General features: G+C 35.9%; 1 protein-coding gene and 1 non-coding gene across 2 annotated transcripts; both read left to right on the plus strand.

Annotated features, from left to right (window-relative positions):
- On the plus strand, positions 1-24,141 carry LOC113230992 (dynein intermediate chain 2, ciliary). The gene is made up of 17 exons (XM_026465118.1): positions 1-50; positions 11,114-11,215; positions 11,679-11,883; positions 12,140-12,265; positions 12,964-13,080; positions 13,368-13,486; positions 13,727-13,861; positions 14,055-14,184; positions 14,620-14,787; positions 15,628-15,771; positions 16,752-16,861; positions 21,180-21,357; positions 21,853-22,081; positions 22,426-22,525; positions 22,724-22,857; positions 23,649-23,742; positions 23,970-24,141. Exons 1-17 carry the CDS (start codon positions 36-38, stop codon positions 24,054-24,056), a joined length of 2,193 nt encoding a protein of 730 aa, XP_026320903.1. The 5' UTR covers positions 1-35; the 3' UTR covers positions 24,057-24,141.
- On the plus strand, positions 23,509-23,581 carry Trnat-ugu. Its single transcript has one exon. It is a non-coding gene; the product is annotated as a tRNA-Thr (tRNA).
- Positions 24,142-24,277: the final 136 nt, after the last annotated feature.

Here is a 24,277-nt window from a genome sequence, read left to right on the forward strand (position 1 = left end):
GATGCAGTAACGTATTTTCAAACTAACGTGTTGTAATGGCTCCCAAGAAGGTATTATACTTTTATATATATACTTCTTCTAAATCGTAACAAACAATATACCGAACTTTCATATTTACCTACCTACACCCTACACCATATTTTTTTCTCGAGAAGTAAGTACCTAGATCTCGAAAACTATTCTCTATCTGAAGTTTCTTTTTACAAAAAAATGTAAATAATATATTTAAATAAATTTTCTAGCAAAGAAATTAATGTTACGTAACAACAAGATTTATAAGTATCATTCATCGATTGAAGAAACTGCAACTACGGAGTTAGCTAGTTTGTCTATGATCTGCCCAGACACCCTTTACTTCGATATCTGTCAATCATAATAAACCTTAAATTATGAATGTTACACAATTATAGATTTCACTTAACAAACTACAGCGACAAAACACAAAAGACAGGGGCTGTATTGCTAATAATAATCACTTCTAGACAACCTTGGGGTGACAGGATAATCAAAAATACTAAAGCTAAGGGTTACAATATTACACTTAAGTATATAATTAAAATTCATGCTTAACTTAATAAATATGTAATGCTTTTAATATAAAACTACGTCCTATACTCATACACAAGCACAGGTTTTTTACTCTATAATAATAGAAGATTTATATTTAACACATTTACGGTTTACACCTATACGTTCGCACATATATGGTGCTAAGTTTGATATATAATTTTGCAATACATAGTACAATACTATTTTCTAAAGTCGTGAAATGATTTGAGTTATACGGAAGCAGGCGAATATAGTTATTATTCATTATATTATTATATATTATGGGAAAACCTTTAAGCCGGGTTTTCACTATACAAATGCTCTTTGGACCGAGTGCACTCGTACGTGTTAGATCGTATAGGAGTCCACTCGGATTTTAGTTTACACCTTACGAGTTCAACAACATCCAAGTAGCACTTGTCTTCTTGCACTATCAAGACGATGACGACTGATCTGCTGCTGTGAGGTATATATGTTAACAAATATATAAATGACGTGCACACTAATAACCCCGCACTAGGGATCCCTGTTCGTCAGTTAGACAGTTAATGTCTGAATCATGGCAGGAAAAAAAACAAAGCAAAAAAGAAAAATTTGGACCAGAAAATAGATTTTAAGACTTGACCAACTGCGGGCTTCAAATAATTTTATTCGAGAAGTGGAAGAGAAAGATAAAAACACGTTTAAAACCTCATGGAGTCAAGTTCATTCAACTTTTTTGTTGACGCCATTTTGTTTTCATAAAATGATCTGAGTACACTCGGAAAATAGAACCGCGTCCAAGTTCACTCTGATCAGATCTCGACGTTCGAGTGGACTCGGTCCGAGCGAACTTGTATAGTGAAAACCCGGCTTAATTTAAACAGTATAGGTAGTAGAAGCGCAGCGAGAGAAGCGAGGGAAGCTTTCTTAACATCAACTCAAACAGATTTATCTATAAACAGATTTACGGTATGACATTTGAAAGTCGCATAAATTATTGGCACATGGGACTTTTCAATAACTTATATTTTAGTGTGACAGGAACACTGACAGTGCCCCTCAGAACTTTGCGATTTAAGACTGAATCGCACTGCAATTGCTATGGACGCGTGTGGCTTGGTGACTGGTGAAGCCCAAATTTCGAATTTCTATCTATGAATAAGATAATTGAGGTCAAACATTCAACAGTAAATTTTAGAACTCGCAAATGTGGCGAACTGTTAGAAAAAATATATGTATATCTGCGCGCAGAAATGTACAGTACAGTAAAAAAACATTTTAACAGAAAGACTGGGAATCGACATTTGACCTAGTATATTAATTTATTAAGTACAGTAACTTATGAACGAGAAAAGTAGAGTCAATACTCCGAAACTTGAACTCTAAAAGATAGTACTGTACCTCCAAACTTACACACAATTATTTTCAAAAGGTATATATATATCTTAATTTTTCAAATCACTCACACCCTACCACTCTACAAAGCACAATAAATAAATGTTGTAATTTCACATTGCTTCAAAACAATGTCTAAGCGTATAGATAAGCGTAGTTAGACCTACAATAAGTTTAACCTTACCGTTACTGAAAAGTTTTTAATTAGCACTAAACAAATAGTTTATTTTGCAAAAAATTGTCTACTCTACACAAACCAAAAGTCTCTAACCTATGTTACTTACTAATCGTGTTTGTAATCGTAAACGCGAAAGGAAAAACCTGACTGTAGTTAATATAGGAAAATTTTAAGCTTTACATCATTCACTGAAAATATGTGACTCTTATGAAATGAAACTTAATGGAATCAATGACACTTCTTGATTGAATCGATCAAAACATAATTAAATGCAATATACTGCAATCATTGCGTTCGATAAGCTCATATATTTTGAGTATGATTGGTTACAACAACAATTTTAAGTAATTAATTTAATCATATTCGTATGATTAAATCAGAACTGTGATGTGCTGCTGTGCAGCATGGAGGATTTCAAGAGTAAGGAATCATCCTTATTCTTGATGTCCTCCATGCTCCATTTGATAAGAATCAGATTTTTTTCGGTGTTAGACAGTCGAAACCTTATTAAGACTGATTAATGACAAAATGATAAAGTGTGAGATGTAGCTGGTTCAGGGCTGGCAATAGAGATAAAACGGCAAGTCGATTACAAATGCGATGGAGCTATAGACAGAGTGTTTTCTACACTCAAGAGGATACAAAACAAAACACTGTCTTTGCAATTGTCTAAAGAATAATAAAGTTGTGCTGCCTGCAGCTTCAGCCCAGTACAGTTAAGTTACCAGAGCTATGGCGGACAAAATCTGCCGAGAAAACCCTAGGTCAACTTCTTCTAAAACGACTCAAAGTGAGTACAGTTAGGTCTTAGCAGGCATGACCTAGATGGCCTTGGACATTGTGTTGTGTTCGTCCAACATCCTGTAAATAAGTCGTCGTCAATTTGTGTATTGTCCAAATATATTGCTGTTCTTCGTCATTTGCGTACGTACATGTATTGTGATTGTCCCGTAATTAGCAAATCTATGTCGTGTATGTCCAACATTCTGTAAATATAATCGTCTTATATGTTGTGTTTGTCCAACATCTGTGTCGTCCTTGTGTAGCTTACAAAATGAGCTAAAATGATTTCTCAAAGCCGCTTGAAGTAAAACCTATTCAAGTACTCGATGCTTGCATTAAAAATAACGTCTCATAATTATACGCAATTAACACTATACAAGAAATGCAGAAATTTTTGTTTGCTATTTTTTATAGTCATTTTAGTGTTATAAAACTGATTAATTTATTCTTATTTGACTCTTTTTTTGAAAATTGACTAATTGATTATACAAATTGACTATCATAACATCCATTTTACATTCATCAAGTTCTAAGAACACTACACGATTTTTTACTTTTTACAATTAATTTTAAAGCATGTTTTTGAAGAGACACACACGACGATCGGGCGTAAGAATTTGTTTTTCCATATTCAAAGTCCTACGTCAATGCACCCCCTCTGACAATATCTTGTTTCATCATCATCATATCAACCGGAAGACGTCCACTGCTGAACATAGGCCTCCCCCAATACCTTGTTTACTCATTTACAATTCAAATTCAAATCAAGTCCCTTTACTCAGCTGAATAATTTTGAAACCAAAGATTCTTAAAAATTTAATAAAAAATCATTTCAACACCTATTCATCCTTCGTATTTTATTTAATTATTTATTAATAATTTAGAAATTGCGTAATGTAACCCCGGTATGAATTACGTTGCTCTGGGACTCACAGTATATGAAATTTCCAAGTTTGAGACCAGCTAGTTGGTGTGGTTGTCTGGCACATTATTTATTAAATCAATGTTTCAATTTAATAAAAGCTATCTATATAAATAATAATTTTATAGGGCTCCGTTCTTCCGTTTAAATAAATCAAATAAACATAAATTATCTAATACCAGGTAATACCTAACTTGTCAAGCCGTTAAAACTATTGTAAAAATTGATTTGCATCTTGTTTGTGAAAAAACTCGTTTTGTAAGAAAAATATTATTATAAAAAGAGGTATGCTTTAGTTGACAGACAACGTCGAAACAACACAAATTTCCAACATGCCGAACATGCCTTCTGTTTTTCCATGAGTGGCACCTGAGATGTTGTTTAACATTTAATGGCGATTGTGGGGACTTGTAAGTACTTACTAGTGTTGGTTCTTTGGCAAATTCGTAACCATAATTTGACAAATTCTAAAAATATTGCCATCTTTACTCCCTATTAACTTAAAAGCGTCAATAACATTTTTAGATTTGTATTTATAAATTTATAAATAAATTTTGTTTTCAAAAATTATCATTAACTACATACAGGGAGCTGTATTTCAACTCTAAGAAAAAAATACCAACAGAAATTCCTTAAATAAATATTAAGCTCATGTAAAATAGCAAAACGATAAAGTAGAACAAATAATATTAAAATGGAACACGTAAAATGATAAAATATACACTAAGAAACTCAATGTTTGCAATATCTGTTGATCACAATGAAAAATCTCACGAAAACTCTGCAAAAATAGATGGTTTCGATTGCGGAAGTCATTATGCGCTGCTCGACAACTGTATCTGTATTATTGTGATCGGAACGTCGCTTAAATCTGAATTCTATTCCATTAAATTTATTAGTTATACTTCGTTTCGTTTTTTTTTAATTGCATTTCGTTTCGTGGCTTTAAGTAGATGTTTTATGTGCCTAATTTAGCCGCCATCCTCCCCACTCTGATAGGCAAAGATTCTTATTGTTTTAAATATGTATTTCGTTGGTTTAAATTTTCAATTACAAAAAATCCCTCTATTATTTGCCATATTTTTACAGGGCGTCACGATACTTTACAATAATCTACCAACGTAAATTGTATTTTGTATGCTGTGTGTCAAATAGTTTATTTGCATGTGCAAATAAATTATAAATCTGAAAGATAGGTCAAACCGTGTAGTTGTAGATGGTTACTCGTCTGCTCCTCATGGTATAAATGTGTACCTCAGGGATCTGTCCTCTCCGCCACTCTATTCTTGCTGCATATCAACGACCTGCTGCTGATGCCCGGTATCTTTGGGTACGCAAACGACAGCACAGTAGTAGAGAGTGATGTGCCAGACGCCCGAGACAACAGCGAAGAGATCCGGTGTAAACAAGAGGCGATGGTCACCCGGTTGAACCTGAGCCTGAAAGCGAATATCCGACCGGGGAGATGCGAACAGGGTCAGGTTTAATGCGGCTAATATACCGGCGTGTCTTTTCACATCAAAACGGAGTCCCCTACACCTTACCCCGACTTTCCGAGATGTATCCGTACCGATAAGGGATCATCTTGAGCTTCTTGGTCTGGACTTGTCATTCAACTTCAACTTTAGGCGATACATCGAGTGCTTGGAAAAAACTGCTGCCAGAAATCTACATACTTACAAGTGCAGGCGATACTTCACACCTGAGCAGCTTTTAAATCTGTATAAAGCACAAGTTCGATCGTGTATAGAGTAGCTACCTTGGACTCGGTGGAGCGAAAAGCAAAGAGACTTATTAACAACAATTCTCTTGTGGAGTCGAAGCTACAAAATCTCGACCATCGCAGAAAAGTAGCCTGCTTATCGGTTTTCTATCGGATACATTTCGGGGAGTGTGCGCAGGAACTTTTCAATTTAGTTCCACCCTCACCGTTCCTCCTTCGGTCGACTAGAAGGTCCGAAGCACTCCATTCTTATGTTATTCGCACTAAGCGCTTTGCTTTGCTTTGATGCGTACGGCAAAGGAATGGAATGCTCTACTGGCATCTGTATTTCCCGAAAAGTACGATTTGGGGCTATTCAAGGCTAGAGTGAATAAGCATTTTTTTAGGCAAACGCGTCCCATCGTCGGTCACGGCGTCGCTTAACATCAGGTGAGATTGTGGCCAAGCGTGTGTCTATTATACATGTAAAAAAATATTTGACTTTAATTATGTTGCAATAGGCCTTATAATGACAAAATCGAATTTTCACCCAATTCAATAGTTAATAAGTTTTTGTCTTCCAATCTCTATACCTTTACGGTATATAGGTGGAAATTCGAGACGGGTCAACAAAGGCCTTACACGACTGAATATTTATTAAAATATCCCTTTTTTCTTTTATTCGAAATGTATTGCAAAGATTTTTTTGCAATTTCTGACACTTCTAGTATTCTTATCTCAGTTGGTCTCATAAAGACTTTTGATCCTTACCAGAAACACGGGCCCTACTCACAAAGCACGAAATCCATAGTGACGAACGTTTTCCCACCATGGACGACCTTCAGACTTGAGTTTCGGTCGGGGCTGGAACTTATAATGTATGACAACGCAATTTAACAGTTTCAAACAGTTTCAGAAATTACAGGCACATGGGACTTGTCAACTTGTCAACAGGGTGACGGACGCAGTGCGCCTCAGATCTTTGCAAATTAAAACTCTGAGTGGCACTGCAACTGTTATGGACAGGCGTGTAGTTTACCTTACGACTTGTTAGTCCCGCATAACCCACATATTATTTTAAAAAAATCGTAAAAAAAAAAAAATACTTTTTATCTTGCTTACTGTACGATTTTTTCAAAATCTGTGACTGCTAATCAAATTTCTTAAAATTCATAAACAGTCTTCTAGGACCGTGTTCCGTGTCAGTTAAGCCCTTGCGGACCCATCTCAAATTTCCAGCCTGTATAACTGTATAATAATAATTGGTTAATATAACATACTCGTGAGTACATAAACATCAATTGGGACGATCGTAGTTTTTATTACACCGATATTGAAAAGTTATTGACGATCGATTGGCAGATATCGGTTATCGTTTATCACGCTATACAGGGGGGACATAAACGCAAAATATCATGTATTTTATTGCTTATTTTTGCTTTTAAACAGTTGTTTCTAGGTAATATGGCTTACGTGAATGAATAATAAGGTATACCATATACGCCTATTTTTATGATAATGTAAACATGTTTCACATTTTGGATTTGTAAGTCAATGCATTTTTGATATATTTTTCTTTCTATTTTGTTTAAAGTTATATGCGGAAAATATACTATTTAATTTCTGATTAGTGGTATTTATTCAATATTAGTTATGATAGTTTTACAGTGTCATTTGTGACCAGGATTTTATTTATCTATTTCAATATATATTTCATATTTTAGTAACAGTAGAGCTCCTTGTGAAAGAGTTCATCCAGGTTAGTACTGCCACCTTATCTATTTCTGCCGCCAAGCAGTAATGTCAGCGTTACTGTTTTGAAGGGTAAGGGGTGCTGGTGAAATTACAGGCACATGGGACTTGTCAACTTATGTCTCAGGGTGATAGGCGCAGTAGCAGTGCCCCTCAGATTTTTGCGATTTAAGCTCTGATCGGCGGCGGCGACGGCGGCTACAACTGTTATGGACAGGCGTGTAGCTTACCATCAGACACACGACTTGTTCGTCCCGTCACTTGATATTAAAAAAAATTGTATAATATATTATTTTTATCTAAATATGAGTAAAGTAGCCGTCAGTCTCCGTTTAGATAGTACCGTCACGGTCACCAAAAAATCTTTTCATTTCTCCTAAAAACTCAAAATAATAATTGTATTATATTATTAATAACAAATAAGACAAAAAATAATAATTAATTATTTTTGTACACGAAAATAGTCCAAATATAACGATTTACCTCCGAACGAACTACCTCCGTGGTAGAGTGGCTTGCACACCGGTTTTCAAGGTGTCAACATCTCTGAGGTCCCGAATTCGATCCCCGGCCAAGTCAGTGTAGAAAACTAACTTTTCTATATTGTCTCGGCTCTCGGTATTTGTGTACCGTCGTTGTTTCCGATTTCCACAACACAAGTGCTTTAGCTACTTACTTTGGGATCAGAGCAACGTATGTGATGTTGTCTAATGTTTATTTCTTTATATTTATATAAAATAATTATGTAATTTAGTATCATTGAAAGGAATATTGTAGAAAAAAATGGGTTACGCCACTTTTGCGCTGATAACCTCAATTGTGTTATAATACTATTCAGATACTGACTCCGCAATTCTAGCGTCGGGTATTACTACGGGCTCTATTGTGTGTCCAATAAAGAGATCCGTTTACGATGTCACAAACAACACGTGATACTAAAATTCACTCGACTGTATAGTACCTACTACGTACACTACATCTCAATAGTCAATTTTATCGTCAATGTAGACGTAGCAAGCTCAAAGGTGAAAACAGCTCGTACAAACAACAAGTTTTGAAATGACGACAAATGAAATATACATACCTACTACTTTTCGAAATCATTTACTTTTTCGCAATAGTTTACAAACGTATACCAGAACGTTAGGATTCAAATGTTATATTAAAATACTCCACTAGTTTGGTGTTATTATTGATACAAAAATCAAACAACACGAACTAATGGATTATTTTCACAAAAAGTATATGATATCATGGTAGTAAAAACATCATCGTTTTTTTTTATAAAATAAAAATAATACTATTTATAAAAAAATTGTTACTGTTCTGTAAAAAAAATGTAATAAAAAAGTAATCATAGACATATCTAGGCTGAATAATAAATAACCTACGACTTTAGTTTATTTCACAAAGATTTTTTTGTATACATATTTATGTCGATATTACACAAGACACGAAATTAGGCTTTCAATGGGACTAAGTGAAAAAAATGTTTTTATAAATATAAAAAGATAATACTAACTACTCACTAAATTGAGCTACAAAATTTCTTTTTTTCACATTTAAAAAACTAACTAGATAAATGCAAATTGTAGGTACTAAATGTATTCTGCAAACTTACCGATTCGCCGTACATTGGCGGATTATTATTGCTTGCATTACGTCTATGGACCACACTGAATATTATATTTAACACGAGCGATTCTCATTGCGGTGCACCACTAACTGAAGTCCTAATGCTAATTTACTGGTGAATACTGATTACTGTAGAAAACAGCGCCGCCTTTAGGAGGGATATTACGGCCCGCCTCCGGGAAAACAGTAACGCGTAGAATGGGCTACTGTTTTTCTTACATTACACATAGTTAAGCACACTAGACAAATGCGTAGATTATATTGTCGCTTAACATCGGGTAAAGGTATACCCAAGCGTCGGTCATCTATTTTACATTAAAAAAACATACGCCAAGGCTTGCAAATTTACTCGCATGAAACTCAACCGTGTACCCGGGACGTAGAGATATCGCCACTGTGAAATATCCTCATGGCGAACAAGGTCACATCCTTATGAGGGTACTTTCCGTGTAAAACATTTCATGACTGAGTCATATTTTGTACACGTCTCATTTTATATAGCACAGACATGCATTGGTCACAAGTCCTGAAAAGGTACGACTATTGAAATTCAACAGCCAAAAAATTTACCCAATGGTCGCTTTCTACTACAGATATGAACATGTACAAATCGATACACGTAGACGTGGAATTATTAATTCACGTTTTTTAATAACAATTATTACGATTATAGATTGTAACTTACCTGAATTTGTATTCGTCAAATGTTTAGTGAAATCATTACTTGGATACGTTTTTGCGTAGCTATTTACCATAGACTGTTCAACATAGTAGCAAATATGCGCCCCTGAAACGTCTCTGGTAAGCAGGTTTTTAATGTATTTGTCGCACGATGGCACAAAGTCTGTGCTGGCTTACACCAGACACGGGGACTAATTAGAATTTCGTAACACGCCCCTAGCAGTATTTTTATAAAAACCTAAAAAATGTTTATTATATGTTCTGGAGTTCACATGATTTGAATTATCAAAAAGTCACAACAACTAAAAATGGTTTATAACTGCGAATTTACCCGACTGGAAAGAAATTCAGAAATTTGTGACTTATCTGTACATGTATACATTATAAAATGTAAAATCAAAATGCTTTGAAACAATAAACTTTCTGATTAGTGTAGCGAAACTTCGATCGATTTTTCAAGTATTACGTAAATAAAATTAAAGTAATAACATTTTTGACACTATGTTGAAATTACTGTCGTGCAGTCATAATCAAGTATAGTTAATAGTACGGAAGTAAATGCTAATCGAGCGTTAGTTGTCTTGCTTTATGCAACCCTGCTGGACGTCTCTTGCAAAATCAAAACTTGCTTTTAACTAAAATACCAAATGGCATCCGATGATAGTGATTGTGATGTAAGTATTGATTTGATATCACTGCTCGTGAGTAAAAACCCGATTTCAAATTAAAAACGCTACGAGCATTAATTTACCATGCTTAAGACACGCAAAGCTTTTATTTTAGGACGGAATCATTTATTTACGCTTTTTCCGTTTTCTATAGCAGAAATTATTTATAGTTGAATTACATGACGATTCGCAATAAAGACTTTTAGCTTGAGATATGCTAATGCCCTGTATATTTAGTAGCAAGCTCAAGTATTTAGATAACCAGTGTTTTACTTGCTACGAACTTCCTTGGCTGTTTCGTAGAGTTTGGTGTGCACAAAAATGTTAAAGACAATAGTGAAACGTGCATTAATAATAGATGAACAGACTGCACGTCTGAATAAGACTTTACAGTGTGTAGATTCAGTAAGATTATGATTAATAATTTTTATATTGAAATTTTTATTCCGGATTTTCCGGATTCACATCGCGTATATTTGTTTTTTCAAGCAAATCAACGTTACGGGCCCTTTACAGGTCCCATGGTCACGGTTGACTGAGAGTTAACCCAAAACGTTAGTTTGTTTGAAAAAACAAATATACGCGATTTAAATCCGGAAAAATAGTTTCATTTCCTATGTATAACAATCGCGAAAACCTAATAACTTGATTTTTTTTCTTTCAAATATTTGCGTTTTCATTGTCATTATAAAAGTGTACGTTATACAGATAATGAATATTATTTAACGTGTATTATTTAGTTGCCAAAAATTACCATAAAATCTGCCCATCTTTTATTCTACAAATTTCTTCTATTATTCTATTTCTAATATACAAGCACCTTACACACACAATTGTAAGTAAATCGGCTATGATTTTCTCAACAGAAAGATCCTACACAAAAATCTACCGAGAAAGTAGACGACTTAGACTGGCTGAAACCTCGACAGCTCATCAAACCAGAGGATCAGGAGGAGGTACCTGAAGCAGTAAGAATCTATCTGTATCTCTCTCTGTCTGTCTCTCTCTCTCTCTTTTCACCTGGCTAGTTTCCACGAACCAAACCGCGGACTCTTTTTTTATGATACTTAGGGATGAGACGAACAAGTGATGCGTAAGCGACACGCCTGCCCATAACAGTTGCAGTGCCACTCATAGCTTTAATTCGCAAAGATCTGCGGTGCACTGCCTTTGCGCCCATCACCCTGAGACAAGTTGAAAAGTCCCATGTACCTGTAATTTCACCAGCACACTTACCCTTCAACACTGGAACGCAGTAATGCTTACAATGCATCACCATGCATTACCATCAGGCGCATTACTTGATCGTCCCATCACTTAGTAGCATATAAAAAAAATACGGGAACTCCAGAAAATTACTGTTTCCCTGATTTAGTGAGGAGTGGAGGAGGATATACCGTGACGATACATTTTATTTTCTCAATCTTAAAGGACTTAGAAGAAGAAGTGGGCCGTATTCTATCAAGCCATAACAAGCAGTGGGTGGCTGATCAAGTAGCCTACCACTATGGCAAGGGAGAATTCGTGGTAAAACCGAAACCATCTTTCGGGAAGGCGTATCCTCTATGGGTGTTCCAGGGCACAGCCATCAGAAAAGACTCTGATGAAGCTAAAGCACAAATTGCTGCTGGTTACGGTAAGTATGATACACACATCATTTACTGTATGACTTAATATGCAATATCGGTTCTATTTTGGACAATGAGATTTAGTTACAAACATAAGTCGCAATAAATAAAGTATAATATATATATGAGTATATTAATATGAGTAAATTTGAATGCAATGTCGCAAAATCACCGTTGCAAAAGTATCCGTAGTGCGATGCATTTCGCTTACGAGAAGATAAGAATCTTCAAATACATCTATTTTACGATGAAAACTATCCTCAGGTATGGTAAGTTTCGATGATGCTGGTCCGAAGCGAGCAAAAGTGAAAAAAGCCGCTACTGATGAAGAAGAAGAAGAAGAACCAGAGCCAGAGCCGGTAGCACCTGTCGAAGAAGCTAAACCCGAAGGTTATATAGTTCTGAAATAGTCATATGAATTATACAGCATTAAATTGGAAAGACATATTTCCCATTGTGCGACTAGTGAAATTAAAAAAAGTATATAAATTCCGTCGATCCGCTTCAAATGTATCACATTTTGCTGAAATCACAAGCACATGGGACTTGACAACTTATGTCTTTTATCGTCTCAGGGTGACGGGCGCAGTGGCAGTGCCCCTCAGATCTTTATTATTTAAAGCACTGAGTGGAACTGCAACCGTTATGGACAGGCTTGTAGCCTACCATCAGGCGCAAGACTTGTTCGTCCCGTCACTTCATATTATAAAAAAATACTGTTATGAACGCCTGTCCATAACAGTATTTTTTTATACACCAGGTTGGCGACTTGATCGTTCCGTCACTTGGGCTCATGAAAAAAACAAAATCCAAACCAAAGCTGTCCATCAAAAAGTTCCAACGAAAGGGAACAATGCATTATGTACCTAAATCCGTTCCACCGCCCGATAGAAATAAATTTCGATAGGAAAACTGCGACTATTAGCACCTAGGAAAGTAACCCAACAATACGATATAACTACCGCATACGTATAAACACGCAATAAACAAAAGAAAAATTTGAAAGCTATCATACTAAATCCCAATGTACTGAAAGAAAACACATGCCTACCTAGATGATGACAAATTTCTGTTACTATAATTGACAGAGGTCGCCGAAGAAGAGGTGCAGGCTCCCCCTGCCGAAGAAGGAGCTGCTGCAAAACCAGAAGGAGAAGAAGGCGAGGAAGGAGGCGCCGTAGGAGAGGAAGCCGAACCCGAGGAAAGTTAGTACTAAATTATAAACTAAACAGTAGTCTACTGAATGCCAGTAGCGGAGTCTGAGCCAAGTCTACAGCCACCACACAAAATGTTTTTTGTACATATCTAATAATTGTGTGCCTGCCACCTCATGTGTTTCCCGAGTTAACAAACATAGTCGAAACTTAATTACGACTTCAATAATGATTTCCAAATATTGTGTATAATAATAAAGATTGTTTCTTTATTTCTGATAAATATCTTAGTTATTTGGAATTTTGACATACCAATCATTTAATTATGTTTACTCTAGAAGCGGAAATGCCTGAATTGGCTGACGAACTGCTCGAGATAAAGCCGCGTGTCAAGAAACTTGCTAACCAGTTCAACTTCTGCGAGAGAGCGGCTCTCACCTACAACAATCCTAGACGAGTTAGTAACCTCTACCAACAATAATAACTACAACATTTTAACACTGCATTCATTTCCTAAATGTGAGATCAATCAGTTACATCATGCGTCAGTATCCCCGAAAGTGAGTTTCTTCTTCTTTTTACCAAAGAAGTACAAAAATATACAATTGTGTTTAATGTCAGCAGTTACTTACTTACCTACTAGGTAAACCCCATCAAGATTACATATATGCAAAAACATTTCATATTCGGTCTATAGTCAGTGGACACCCAAACCTTGCCGCCGCCTAGAGGAACATATGGTGCGACAGCACTGCAAAGCATAATTTTCGACTACTACCAAGAAGATTATACAAGGAAAATGAAAGAAAAGGAAGATGAAAAACCAAAGAGGGTAAGATACGAAAGACGAACAATCACTATAACTTGTATTATTAATAACGGTTCTCGGAAGGGTCAGGTCTTACCTAAATATTAATTCGTTCAGATTTGAACCCGATGAGTTTATGCAGTACCTTATACTCTTCATTAAATTCCAGCTAAGGACTAGAGAATCGTACTTTTAATAGCAAGTTATAATATTATAGATGCGCAAGAAGACAACGAAGGCAATTAAGACTGAGCAGCAAATTCATGATGAGGCGTTGACGCAACGCATCCGGGAAGCCTGGGCGATTTTGGAGAGGCTCGTTAACCAGAACATTTATGATGATATAGGTATAACAATTTTACTTACTTCTTATCAGATCAGAAGCTTTGTTTCGAGTAACGCTTTGGTGGTTAAGTGGTAACCACTGTGAGCTTAAGACGAAAAGTCCAACATCCGTTCGAAACAATTACTGTCAAATAAGTAATACTCGATCAAATTAAAATAAGCATGATGCGAATAAAGCTTTATACTTGGCGTTGTCTTTTAATTTGGTAGAGTACCTATTACTTATTTGACGTTTATGGTTTAGATGGAGAATAGACCCCCAGGTGTAGTTCAGTATTCTGGGTAGTGTCTCGTATTTCGTTGCTCTGGTACTCATTAGAAACGAAAAAACGCCTTTTTAAAACCAAGTTATTGCTTGTTGTGTTGTATAAAATATTTTCCGTTTTCTTCTTGGTACTTGCTGGGTTAATGACGTATGATGTATATTCCTTACACAGCAATGGATTACCGGTATTGGGACGATCCATCAGACGAGTTCCGCGAAGGCATGGGTTCACTACTTCCTTTATGGAAGTTCCAATTCGAGCCAACCCGCAGTCACGCTGTCTGTGAAGTACAGTGGAGTTCATTTTATCAAGATCTGTTCGCTGTTGCCTATGGCTCCTGTTAGTATTTATTTTGTAACTGTATAATTTGTAGTAGCGTATAGCTGAACACAGAGTGCTTGTCAGGACTGTAATTGTGACGAAAAGCTGAAAAACATTTAGCGATGTCTACGACATCAACTGTGCAAGCTTTATCTTTGCAGAAGCAATATATACATTGTGGGCTCTGGGTGAGGTTCCGGACTCGGTAGGACCGATCTGGGACATGAAGTCTGGGTTAGCCCATGTAGTGAGTTCCGTTGCTCTGATACTCACAATATCTACAGGGTATTCACTAGTTCAAGAACAGAAATAGAGACGAAATGTCAATTGTCATCAAATGTCATGTTTGAAAAGTATTCTGCCAAATCGTTATGGTGTCAACTGCGCTCCGATTGGCCAGCCCGAATTCGAAACAATTAAAGGTGTTGCCAATCTTTTCACATCAAATCGACCAGATTAACTTGAGCTTTGCTTTAATGGACGCAAATTGAAAAATTACATATTTAATTACTGATGAAATGTGATTCCGTTTGTTTCGTGATTAGATGTTTGGTTTTCCCACACTTCCGAATGGAACAGCCTCCCATTGTTAGAGATATTACCTTTATTACAATAAATACAGAATATTTTTGGAATTTAAGGAGACGTACACACAGGTCAGTTGTTGCCGCTGTACTAGTTCAGCTTTTTAATTTGTGGTTTCAGCGCAAACGAGAGCTGATATTTAAAAGCAATATAAGACACTTTTGCCTGATGAGTTGCCAGGGATGGGAGGCCCTTATTACGTCTCTATTTCTAGTTATGTACACAGTACAGGTTGAGGGAATCTACATCTTATCTTTTATTTTTATTTCACAGTGGATTTCACAAACCAATTGAAGGACGGTTGTCTATGTCTGTACAGTATTAAGAACCCAGCATTTCCAGAATACGCGGTCATGACAGACTCGCCTATCATTGCCCTTGATGTTTATAAGGAGACACCGTATATGGTTTGTGTTGGTAAGATATTTGAGTATCTGATACTTACCTCGCTACATCAAAAGAGTCAAAATTTAGAGAATTAAATTATGACATGACACAATCACTATTGTTAGAAGTCAGTTTGTGTGCCACTGTTTTATTATTATCAGCAATTGCCAAGAATTTTAATTTTGATAGTTTATGAAGACAATTTCTTTTTACTTACTGCAAAAAACGGAGAAGGTTCTCAATTCGACTGTATTTTTTCGTGATTACTCCGTCATTAATGAACCAATTTCGATGATTCTTTTTTGTTGGAAAGAGGGTACCTCAGTAATGGTCCCATTCAAATATGAATAGAATATTCCACCTCTAAGTGTGGCAAATTAATCCTTATGAGAATGAGATGAATCCGCTTTATTGGATTTCCCCACTTTCTCTTAACCGGTTATAATAAAACTTGACAAATAGATGTACCTACCTAATTCCACAAACTGTTGAGGACTTTAGAATAATATCTTTGTAGAGATAATTATCATATTATTATTGTTATCTTATTATCTCTATAGATATATTATTCTCTTGACAATCTTCGTGTTTCGGCTGCAGTCGCCCCGTGCGATTGGTTCAGACCGGACGCCCACTATCGACTTGGAAGTATTAACAGCGATACTACTGCTCTCTATTTTAGTTATAAGCTATGATATGATGACACAGCTATATCAGATGAAAAAAAAGCATGAGAATTTAAAAAGTTAATAATTGATAAGATTCATTTTTAATTATACATAAGACACTTTATTTACTTACATTTTAGTTGACTTGCTTGTTCTATTGTTATGGAGTAAATCTTATAATAAAATGAAATGAAAAAAGAAGTCAAAACAAAATTGTATCATTACTAAACAAGGAAATTCGTATTCGGGTGCGTTCGGAAGTCCGCAGATTGTCATGACACGACTTTCAAAAATATTGTCACTATTAAAACGTACCAGAACTTATTTTTACCTAATTTTCAGGACTTTACGACGGCAATGTATGTGTATACAACGCTCAATTGAGTTTGGAATCAAGTTACCAATACAAATCTGACTCCGTAAGGGATAAACATAGCAATATTGTATGGGAGGTTAGTGATTGTAGTTCTAATTGAGTTCTAAATAATCTTTCGGTTCTTTCGGCACGTGACAAAGATAAGTATTACTTATAGAATGAAAACTTAGAACGTACAAAATGAAAATGACGAATTCAAATCATATACGGTAAGAACGACTTACCCGTCATACGTTCTTGAGACACACGGTGTCCCTGACGATTTTGGCACTGTAGCGTCGTGTCTCTAACAATAAGCTGTATTTTCATTCACCATTTTTAAATTTATCAAAAAAAAAATCCAAAACCGTTAGGAACTTCGTGTGTCTCTAGGACGCGGACTTAATAAGTTGAACGTACACAATGTGGCATACCTTTTTTTTGACATACTTGCCAGATATTTGATCTCGGTAGTAGTTTTATTACTTCTAGGGCACCCTCTAATGTTCCTTTTGCACATATATGTAAATGTTACGCCTCCTCTACACACACACACCTACACTTCTTTACACTCCTACACATAATACACATCAAGAACGTATATACTCACACTCATCACGCTTTTGTCGTTATACCCATTACAATACTATAATAGTAAAACCCTGCATAAAATTCTACAAAAATTACTTCTTTTTGATAACTTCCCTCTCCATTTTGAATCATAACGTATGCTTTAAATATAAGTACACTCTATTGAGTATCTCATACCTCTTATTAAAGAATGATTAATACAAATAACCTTTTGACTGATATCGATAATACCTCAATCTTTGAATCCTATTTCTGTATACCTGAAGATTGCATAAAACTAATTACTCCGAGCTCTAAAATGCTCAATTTTATCTCTCAGAATATCCATAGAATAAATGCTAACATGTCGAGCCTGCAAACATTACTTCAGAGAGTAGCAGTGCATTGTGATCTAATAATTCTCTCTGAGCGCTAGCCATCTGTTAACCCAAATGTTTCTACACTAGTTGGCTATAACGTATACAAATCGTCAAAATTATAATATATAATATAACCAAAATGATGACCTGGTGGTAAATGTTAATAATGCCTATAGCAATGTTACGAAGAGCCATCTGTGTCCGAGGATAGCGGAACGTGTATTGATCATACTGTTCTGAACCTCTTTTGCGGCCACAACTCCAGTCCTGGATGCAACGGTTACTGATCATTACGCTGTCCTAGTGTCTTTAGAGACAGGCAGTCTAATTCCATGCCGCAAAATTTCCAAATCGACTTTGTGGGACTTGATGAAGCCGTGAATCAAATAATTTTTGGCAATATGTATTCCAGGACTGATGTAAATATTGCTACTCAATATCTGACTGATCGTATTCGTCTATAAGAAAAGCTATAAACAATGCACTACATCCCATTATATATCTCATTGAAGCCATGGATTACCGCGGATTTAATAAAATGCATGCTCAACAGAGACAATTTACACAGGAAACTTAAAAAATATCCTAATTACGAAATTGTTAAGGTCTCGTATAAGAGGTACCGAAACTTTTTGCAATGCCTGCTTAGAAAAGGCTGCAAGTCTCGTGTTCCCATCCTAATCCTTACCTAACTGAACAACCTTATTATGTCGCCGCTCACTTTCATTTGTAATTTAATCATTTCTACAGGAATCTTTCCTGATCGATTTAGACGAGCTGTTGTATGTACATCCAATTTACAAAGCCGAAGAAACCGTCTCAACAAGTTTGGGTCCCTCTCAGTCCTACCAGCCTTATCAAAAATCCTTGAGCGCATTCTTAACAACAGGTTAGTTAATTATCTGGAAACTGGCAACCTTTTATTAGATAACCAGTACGGGTTTCGAAACTATAAATCCACTTCTGACGCAGTCTATCACTTGGTTAATCATGTGGTTGTCAGCTTGGATAAACAGTATCGGTGCCTTGGCATATTTTTGGATCTAGCTAATCGTTAAAAGCTATCTCTCGGGGAGATTTCAGTGTGTTAAAGTTGGTGCTCACGCTAGCGATTCCCAACCTATCAGTTTCGGGGTCCCTCAAGGAAGTATTTTGGGTCCCACTCTCTACCTGGTGTATATTGCCGGACTCTGCAATCTACGGCTTCAAAACTGTACATTTTTCTCATACGCCGACGGTATTGCACTGATTTTCACCGGTGTGAATTAGGATGAAACATATCTATCTGCCTAGACTGGCTTTAGTGTAGTTAAGGAGTGGCACCAATTTGCTCCCACTTAAAATCGTACCTTTCCCGATTCGTACCCATACTCTACCACAAAACTTACTCAAAATTGATGTCATCTCCAATCAAGTTCCGGAATCTGAGGCTGTCTTTTTGAAAACTACAAACAGCATAAAATATCTTGGGTTACTACTTGACTCTAACCTCAATTTTAGACAATACATATACTTGTTATCAGCAAGCATCCCTAAGCTAATTTATATTTTTAAATATCTTCGTCATGTAGCAGACCCTAATATTATGAAAATGGTGTACCGTGCTCTGGGACAAAGCCTACTAATCTTCTGTATTTCAACTTGGGGTGGGGCTGTATAGAGTCATTTTCTTCTTGTAGAGAGAGCACAAAGAGTTGTTCTAAAGGTTGCCTGCTTCAAACCCTACCGGTTTCCAACACTGCCACTAATAGACGACATTGCTTAGTGGCCTCTTACGACCGTTTCAGGATTGCATTCAGTCATGGATTCTTCTGCTTCCTGGGATGTTATCTATATAGGTAATAGATTGCATCGCGAACTTAACATCTTTGGTTTAAATAAATTTGAATGTAAAAAGAAGTTTTCAAACTGGTTACAAAATTTAAATTATGATACTGAAACTATGCTTCATCCAATCGTGTGACTCAAGGCTTTACTGATCTGTAGGCTTACCATATATTTACACGTGCACATACATGCGCACGCGCACGCTCACACACACACACACACTCACACACACACACATTTTAATTTTTTTTTTTTTTTTCAGTCTAAAAGTTTTTACAATTTATAATTAATTCGTTAAGTGTAAAAAAATCTTTAATTTTATATTTTTCATATTTTGTTTCTCTTCTACAATGTTTAACATTTTCTTAGTAATGCCATAATATACTCGTAATATGTATTATACCCAAGGGTGAGGGCCTGGTGACTTGTAGTACAGATGTTAAACCTTTAACAAGCACCAGCTCCTACGAAAAGCTGTTACTATTTCTTAAATTACTGAGAACCTTCTGAACGTGTTTTTGTGGAGAAATAAACACACCTATTATTATTACTTTAGTAGCAGTAGAGCTCCTTGTGAAAGAGTTTGTCCAGGGAAGTTCTGCCTGTAAGTAACCTTTCCTATTTCTGCCGCCAAGCAGTAATGTTATTACGGGCGTCTTAAGAAGCCTCCCACAGCCCGTGGCCAGGTACATGGTCCGCGCCGCACGTTTTTTTGGAAACGCGCCGTGGAAAAGGAGCTGCCCGAGTGCGCTCGTACTATGCTCGCCCGTGGCGGCCTGTTCGAATCCGCCGCTGGTCGGTAACTTTAAACCTATACAAATCGGCGCATTTGACATCGCGGGCCGTGGGAATACACCATTAGAAACCAGTCTCTTCCGTTAAAAATACTGACACACCATTCCAAACACAAATTCCAAGAACAGTATACCGGCAATACCTACTCTGTCTACGAAAATCTGTCTAGTATGTTGTATTTTCTACCCCTACGTACTCGTACATTTGTTTGTTTGTAATCTGTATTTGTGTCATATTTATTTTACATTGATTTAAACTTTCACGATTTTCACACATTAACGTCAGCGGTCTTGAAGGAACATTGCAACACGTCCAAAACGACGAGGTGATTGAAAAATATATTCTTACGCGAAGTCTCGATTTAAAAAAAATCAAATTACGTACATTTTGCATCCATTGGCGCGAAATTTCCGCTACCATATTTATTGTAGGCATTGATGAAACATTCTCAACTGACCACTTTTGTGATACTGACATAAAAAAGTCAGCATAAAAACCGGTAAACCTGGTAGCGAGTTTCGAAACAAGGTATAAAATAAGCTACCTTTTGTCTGTCTTTCTCAGAGGGTATAAACATATGGTTATAAAATATTTTGACGTTTTTTACCATTTCTTTCTAAATATTTTCATCTGATTCGAATTCCTGGTAGCTAAAAATAAAATTATACTTATGTTTATTCTTAATGTACCATATGAAAATGTTTACGTGTACCTTTATTACCTTTATGATAGATAAAGCAACATTTGCTCTATTTCTTAAATAATAGAACAAAAATTAAAACAAATTAAATCAAAACTCAAACAGGACCCACCTAAATAAATTAATAAAATAATTACATTCAGGTTCGTTGGGGACCCCGTCTCATCGATGGAGAAGCGTCGTTTTACTCGATCTCCGGTGACGGTAGAGTAGTACAATGGGCCGTGATGCCAGGAGAGCTGCAAGCCACCACCATTATTACACTGCAATCGGAAGTCACGCCTGTGCCTGGTCCTGATGGAACTATGATAACCGTCAATAGTACGTAATTAGTATGGTCTCTTACCTCTGTTGACAGTACTGTACCTACATTTGCTCAATTTAATTCTTCGTACATCTCCCATGTCTTCTAAAAAGCCATCAGCACTATTGTTCTTTTTGTTGTTTTACAATGGCGCATTTGCCATACTAACCGTGACACTGATATCTGTATAATAATAATACAGGTAGCTTTTTACAAAGTAAGTAGTATTTCTGCCGCCAAACGGTTATGTGTTCCAGTTTTGAAGCGTAGGGTTGCTAGTCAACTTATGTCCAGTGTGACAGCCGCAGTGACAGTGCCCCTCATATCTTTGCTATATAAAGCTCAGGTGTCTCGCTTACGACCAGGTGCACGACTTGCTTGTCCCGTCACTTGACATCAGAAGCCATAGAAGGATTTTTCCCTTGTCTTATGTTTTTAGGTTTCTTTCTGTTCTTTTCGACTGTAATGTACTGATTTCAAAACACAAGCTCTCTAACCTTTTATGTATCCAGGTTGCGGCAGTTGTTTCTGTTTTCATCCAGCAAAACCCGAAATCTTCTTAGTGGGAACGGAAGACGGAATGGTCCATACATGTTCCTTGAAGTACAATCGGAATTACGTGAGCTCTAGTAAAAGTCATCACATGCCCGTGTACAGAATATGCTATAACCACTACAATAGTAGTATATACGCGTCTTGTTCCGGCGATTGGAGGATCAAGATCTGGGAAGATGGTAGAGAGTAAGTCATGACTGAATTAACAAAGGGAATTTTTCTTTTGTCTCTATAAATAGTGAATTTATGGTCCCCGAATCAAGTCAAGTTTTCCCTAAGATATTTGATATTTATAAAATATGTTTAGATAATCTCTTAATAGGTCAACCTTGGCACATCCTGATCCGAATTGGAAATTCCGTTTTTCCGTGCATAGTTATTTGAAGTATTGAACTACATTGTATGGATAAACAAATGTAGTATTTTTATCTCGTTCAGTGGTTTTAAGGCTTTAACTTAACCTGTTATTTAAACAAGCGCGTAAATGAAAAATAATGTGTATTATTATCTGACGTTTCTTATTGTTAAAGCGAACCTATATTCATGTTCGAGCTGGGCTCACCAGTGGGTGATGTGAAATGGGCACCATATTCAAGCACTGTATTTGCGGCATGCACAGCTGACGGAAAGGTACACATGATAAAATTGTTAGTTTGGCCCTTAAACTTAGTATCCATCGATATTTGACTTTGACACAATTAACGCCTGTCGATTATATACGAGCATAAATGCTTATCAAAGTAATCAACTCTACATAAGCTCTACACGTGTTCTTTGGTACAAAATACGTTACCCGATAATTGTAATTCACTTCTCACTTATTTTCAGGTTTACGTATACGACTTGAACGTGAATAAATACCGGCCAATCTGCATACAAGCTGTAGTGTCCAAGAAAACAAAGAAACTCACTCGACTGGACTTTAACCCCAAGTTGCCTGTCATCGTTTGCGGCGATACTAAGTAATTTGAACATTATTATGTATTATTTCACAATTGAAAAATTAGAAAATCGCGAAAAACGCTATGAAACGATTATTTGTTAAGGTATTTAACGAATTAAGTTCCGATCGCCGATTAATATTTGCTAAATACACGAATTGCGAGATAGCCCTTCATTCAAACAAAGTACCTTTAAGGTTACTTTAGTTTTTATCATCACTAACGACTGTTACGTTTATTATTATAAATTATTTATAATTATTATAAGTTTAATTTATTTATTTATCATTATTAAGTTTCATTTTTATTTGTACTTATAATTATAATAAACAAATTTTTGTTCATATGGCCGCTTCATAATTTCCCACACAAATATTATTTATAATTATTATAAGTTTAATTTATTTATTTATAATTATTAAGTTTAATTATTATTTGTACTTATAATAAACAAATTTTTGTTCATATGACCGCTTCATAATTTCCCACACAAATATTTTGAGTTATCGTTGTAATCGCTAGATATGAACACTAAATACATATTAGGGGTTTATTATTACAGAGTTAATCAAGTTAAAAATTAGAGGCACACCCAATTACGGTGACGTCAGTGCAGCATGCCATCCAACGGCCCTCCCATAACTATACCGTTATTTCACGATGTTTTGTGTAGCCTCCATAGCTCAGGGGTTAGAGCACTGGTCTTGTAAACCAGGGGTCGAGAGTTCAAATCTCTCTGGGGGCATAAGTGATTTCGATTTGTTTTTGTACCTTTTAAGGATATTAAAAAGTTAAATTAATGTTATTTTCAGAGGAACATGTCATGTTTTAAAGTTATCACCTAACCTGAGAGTTATGTGCAAAGCGCCAAAGAAACAGCAGGGATTAGATCAAAGAACGCTACAGGTACGTTTTATTCTTCGTCCTCGTATTAAACTAAAAATTATACAAATAAAACTATTTCATGAAAGTAAAATACGAGTATCATTGTACACTGAAAATAAAATCGATACAATGAACAAAACAAGTGTCTTATGTCTCTTGTTGTCGTGTTTGTCGACTTTCACACTTTGACACTTGTCTCAATTGTCAAAATGATATTCTGATTTCTGTTTTTATTTACTTATTTTCAGATAATGAAATTAGACAAACTGTTAACTTTAGTTCGCGATCCGCCGTTCACGCCAGGCGTAGTAGACGAGAAGTTCGAGGACGACTAATTTTGAGGGAATTTCAATAAAGTCCTTTTTTACTATAATTTAATTTGTACGACTGAATGTATTTTTATTAGATAAATAAAACACTATCGCATTATTATTTTAACATGATTGTGTCATTTATTATTCTAGTAAAGCTCTTAAAAAAAATATTTTACATGTTAAAGATCAATCACTAGAAAATGCTAACTTTTAAATGCATCCATAGATCGAAATGTAACAGT

This window comes from Hyposmocoma kahamanoa, unplaced genomic scaffold (genome assembly GCF_003589595.1).
Source record: "Hyposmocoma kahamanoa isolate Upper Pololo Valley unplaced genomic scaffold, ASM358959v1 64, whole genome shotgun sequence".
Lineage (NCBI taxonomy): Eukaryota > Metazoa > Arthropoda > Insecta > Lepidoptera > Cosmopterigidae > Hyposmocoma > Hyposmocoma kahamanoa.

What these genes read in the sequence shown, in the direction of transcription:
- LOC113230992 (XM_026465118.1), top strand. An exon ending in CGAAGAAGCTAAACCCGAAG is followed by an intron (nt 12,266 to 12,963) that starts GTTATATAGTTC and finishes TATAATTGACAG; the next exon opens with AGGTCGCCGAAGAAGAGGTG. An exon ending in AACTATGATAACCGTCAATA is followed by an intron (nt 21,358 to 21,852) that starts GTACGTAATTAG and finishes TTATGTATCCAG; the next exon opens with GTTGCGGCAGTTGTTTCTGT.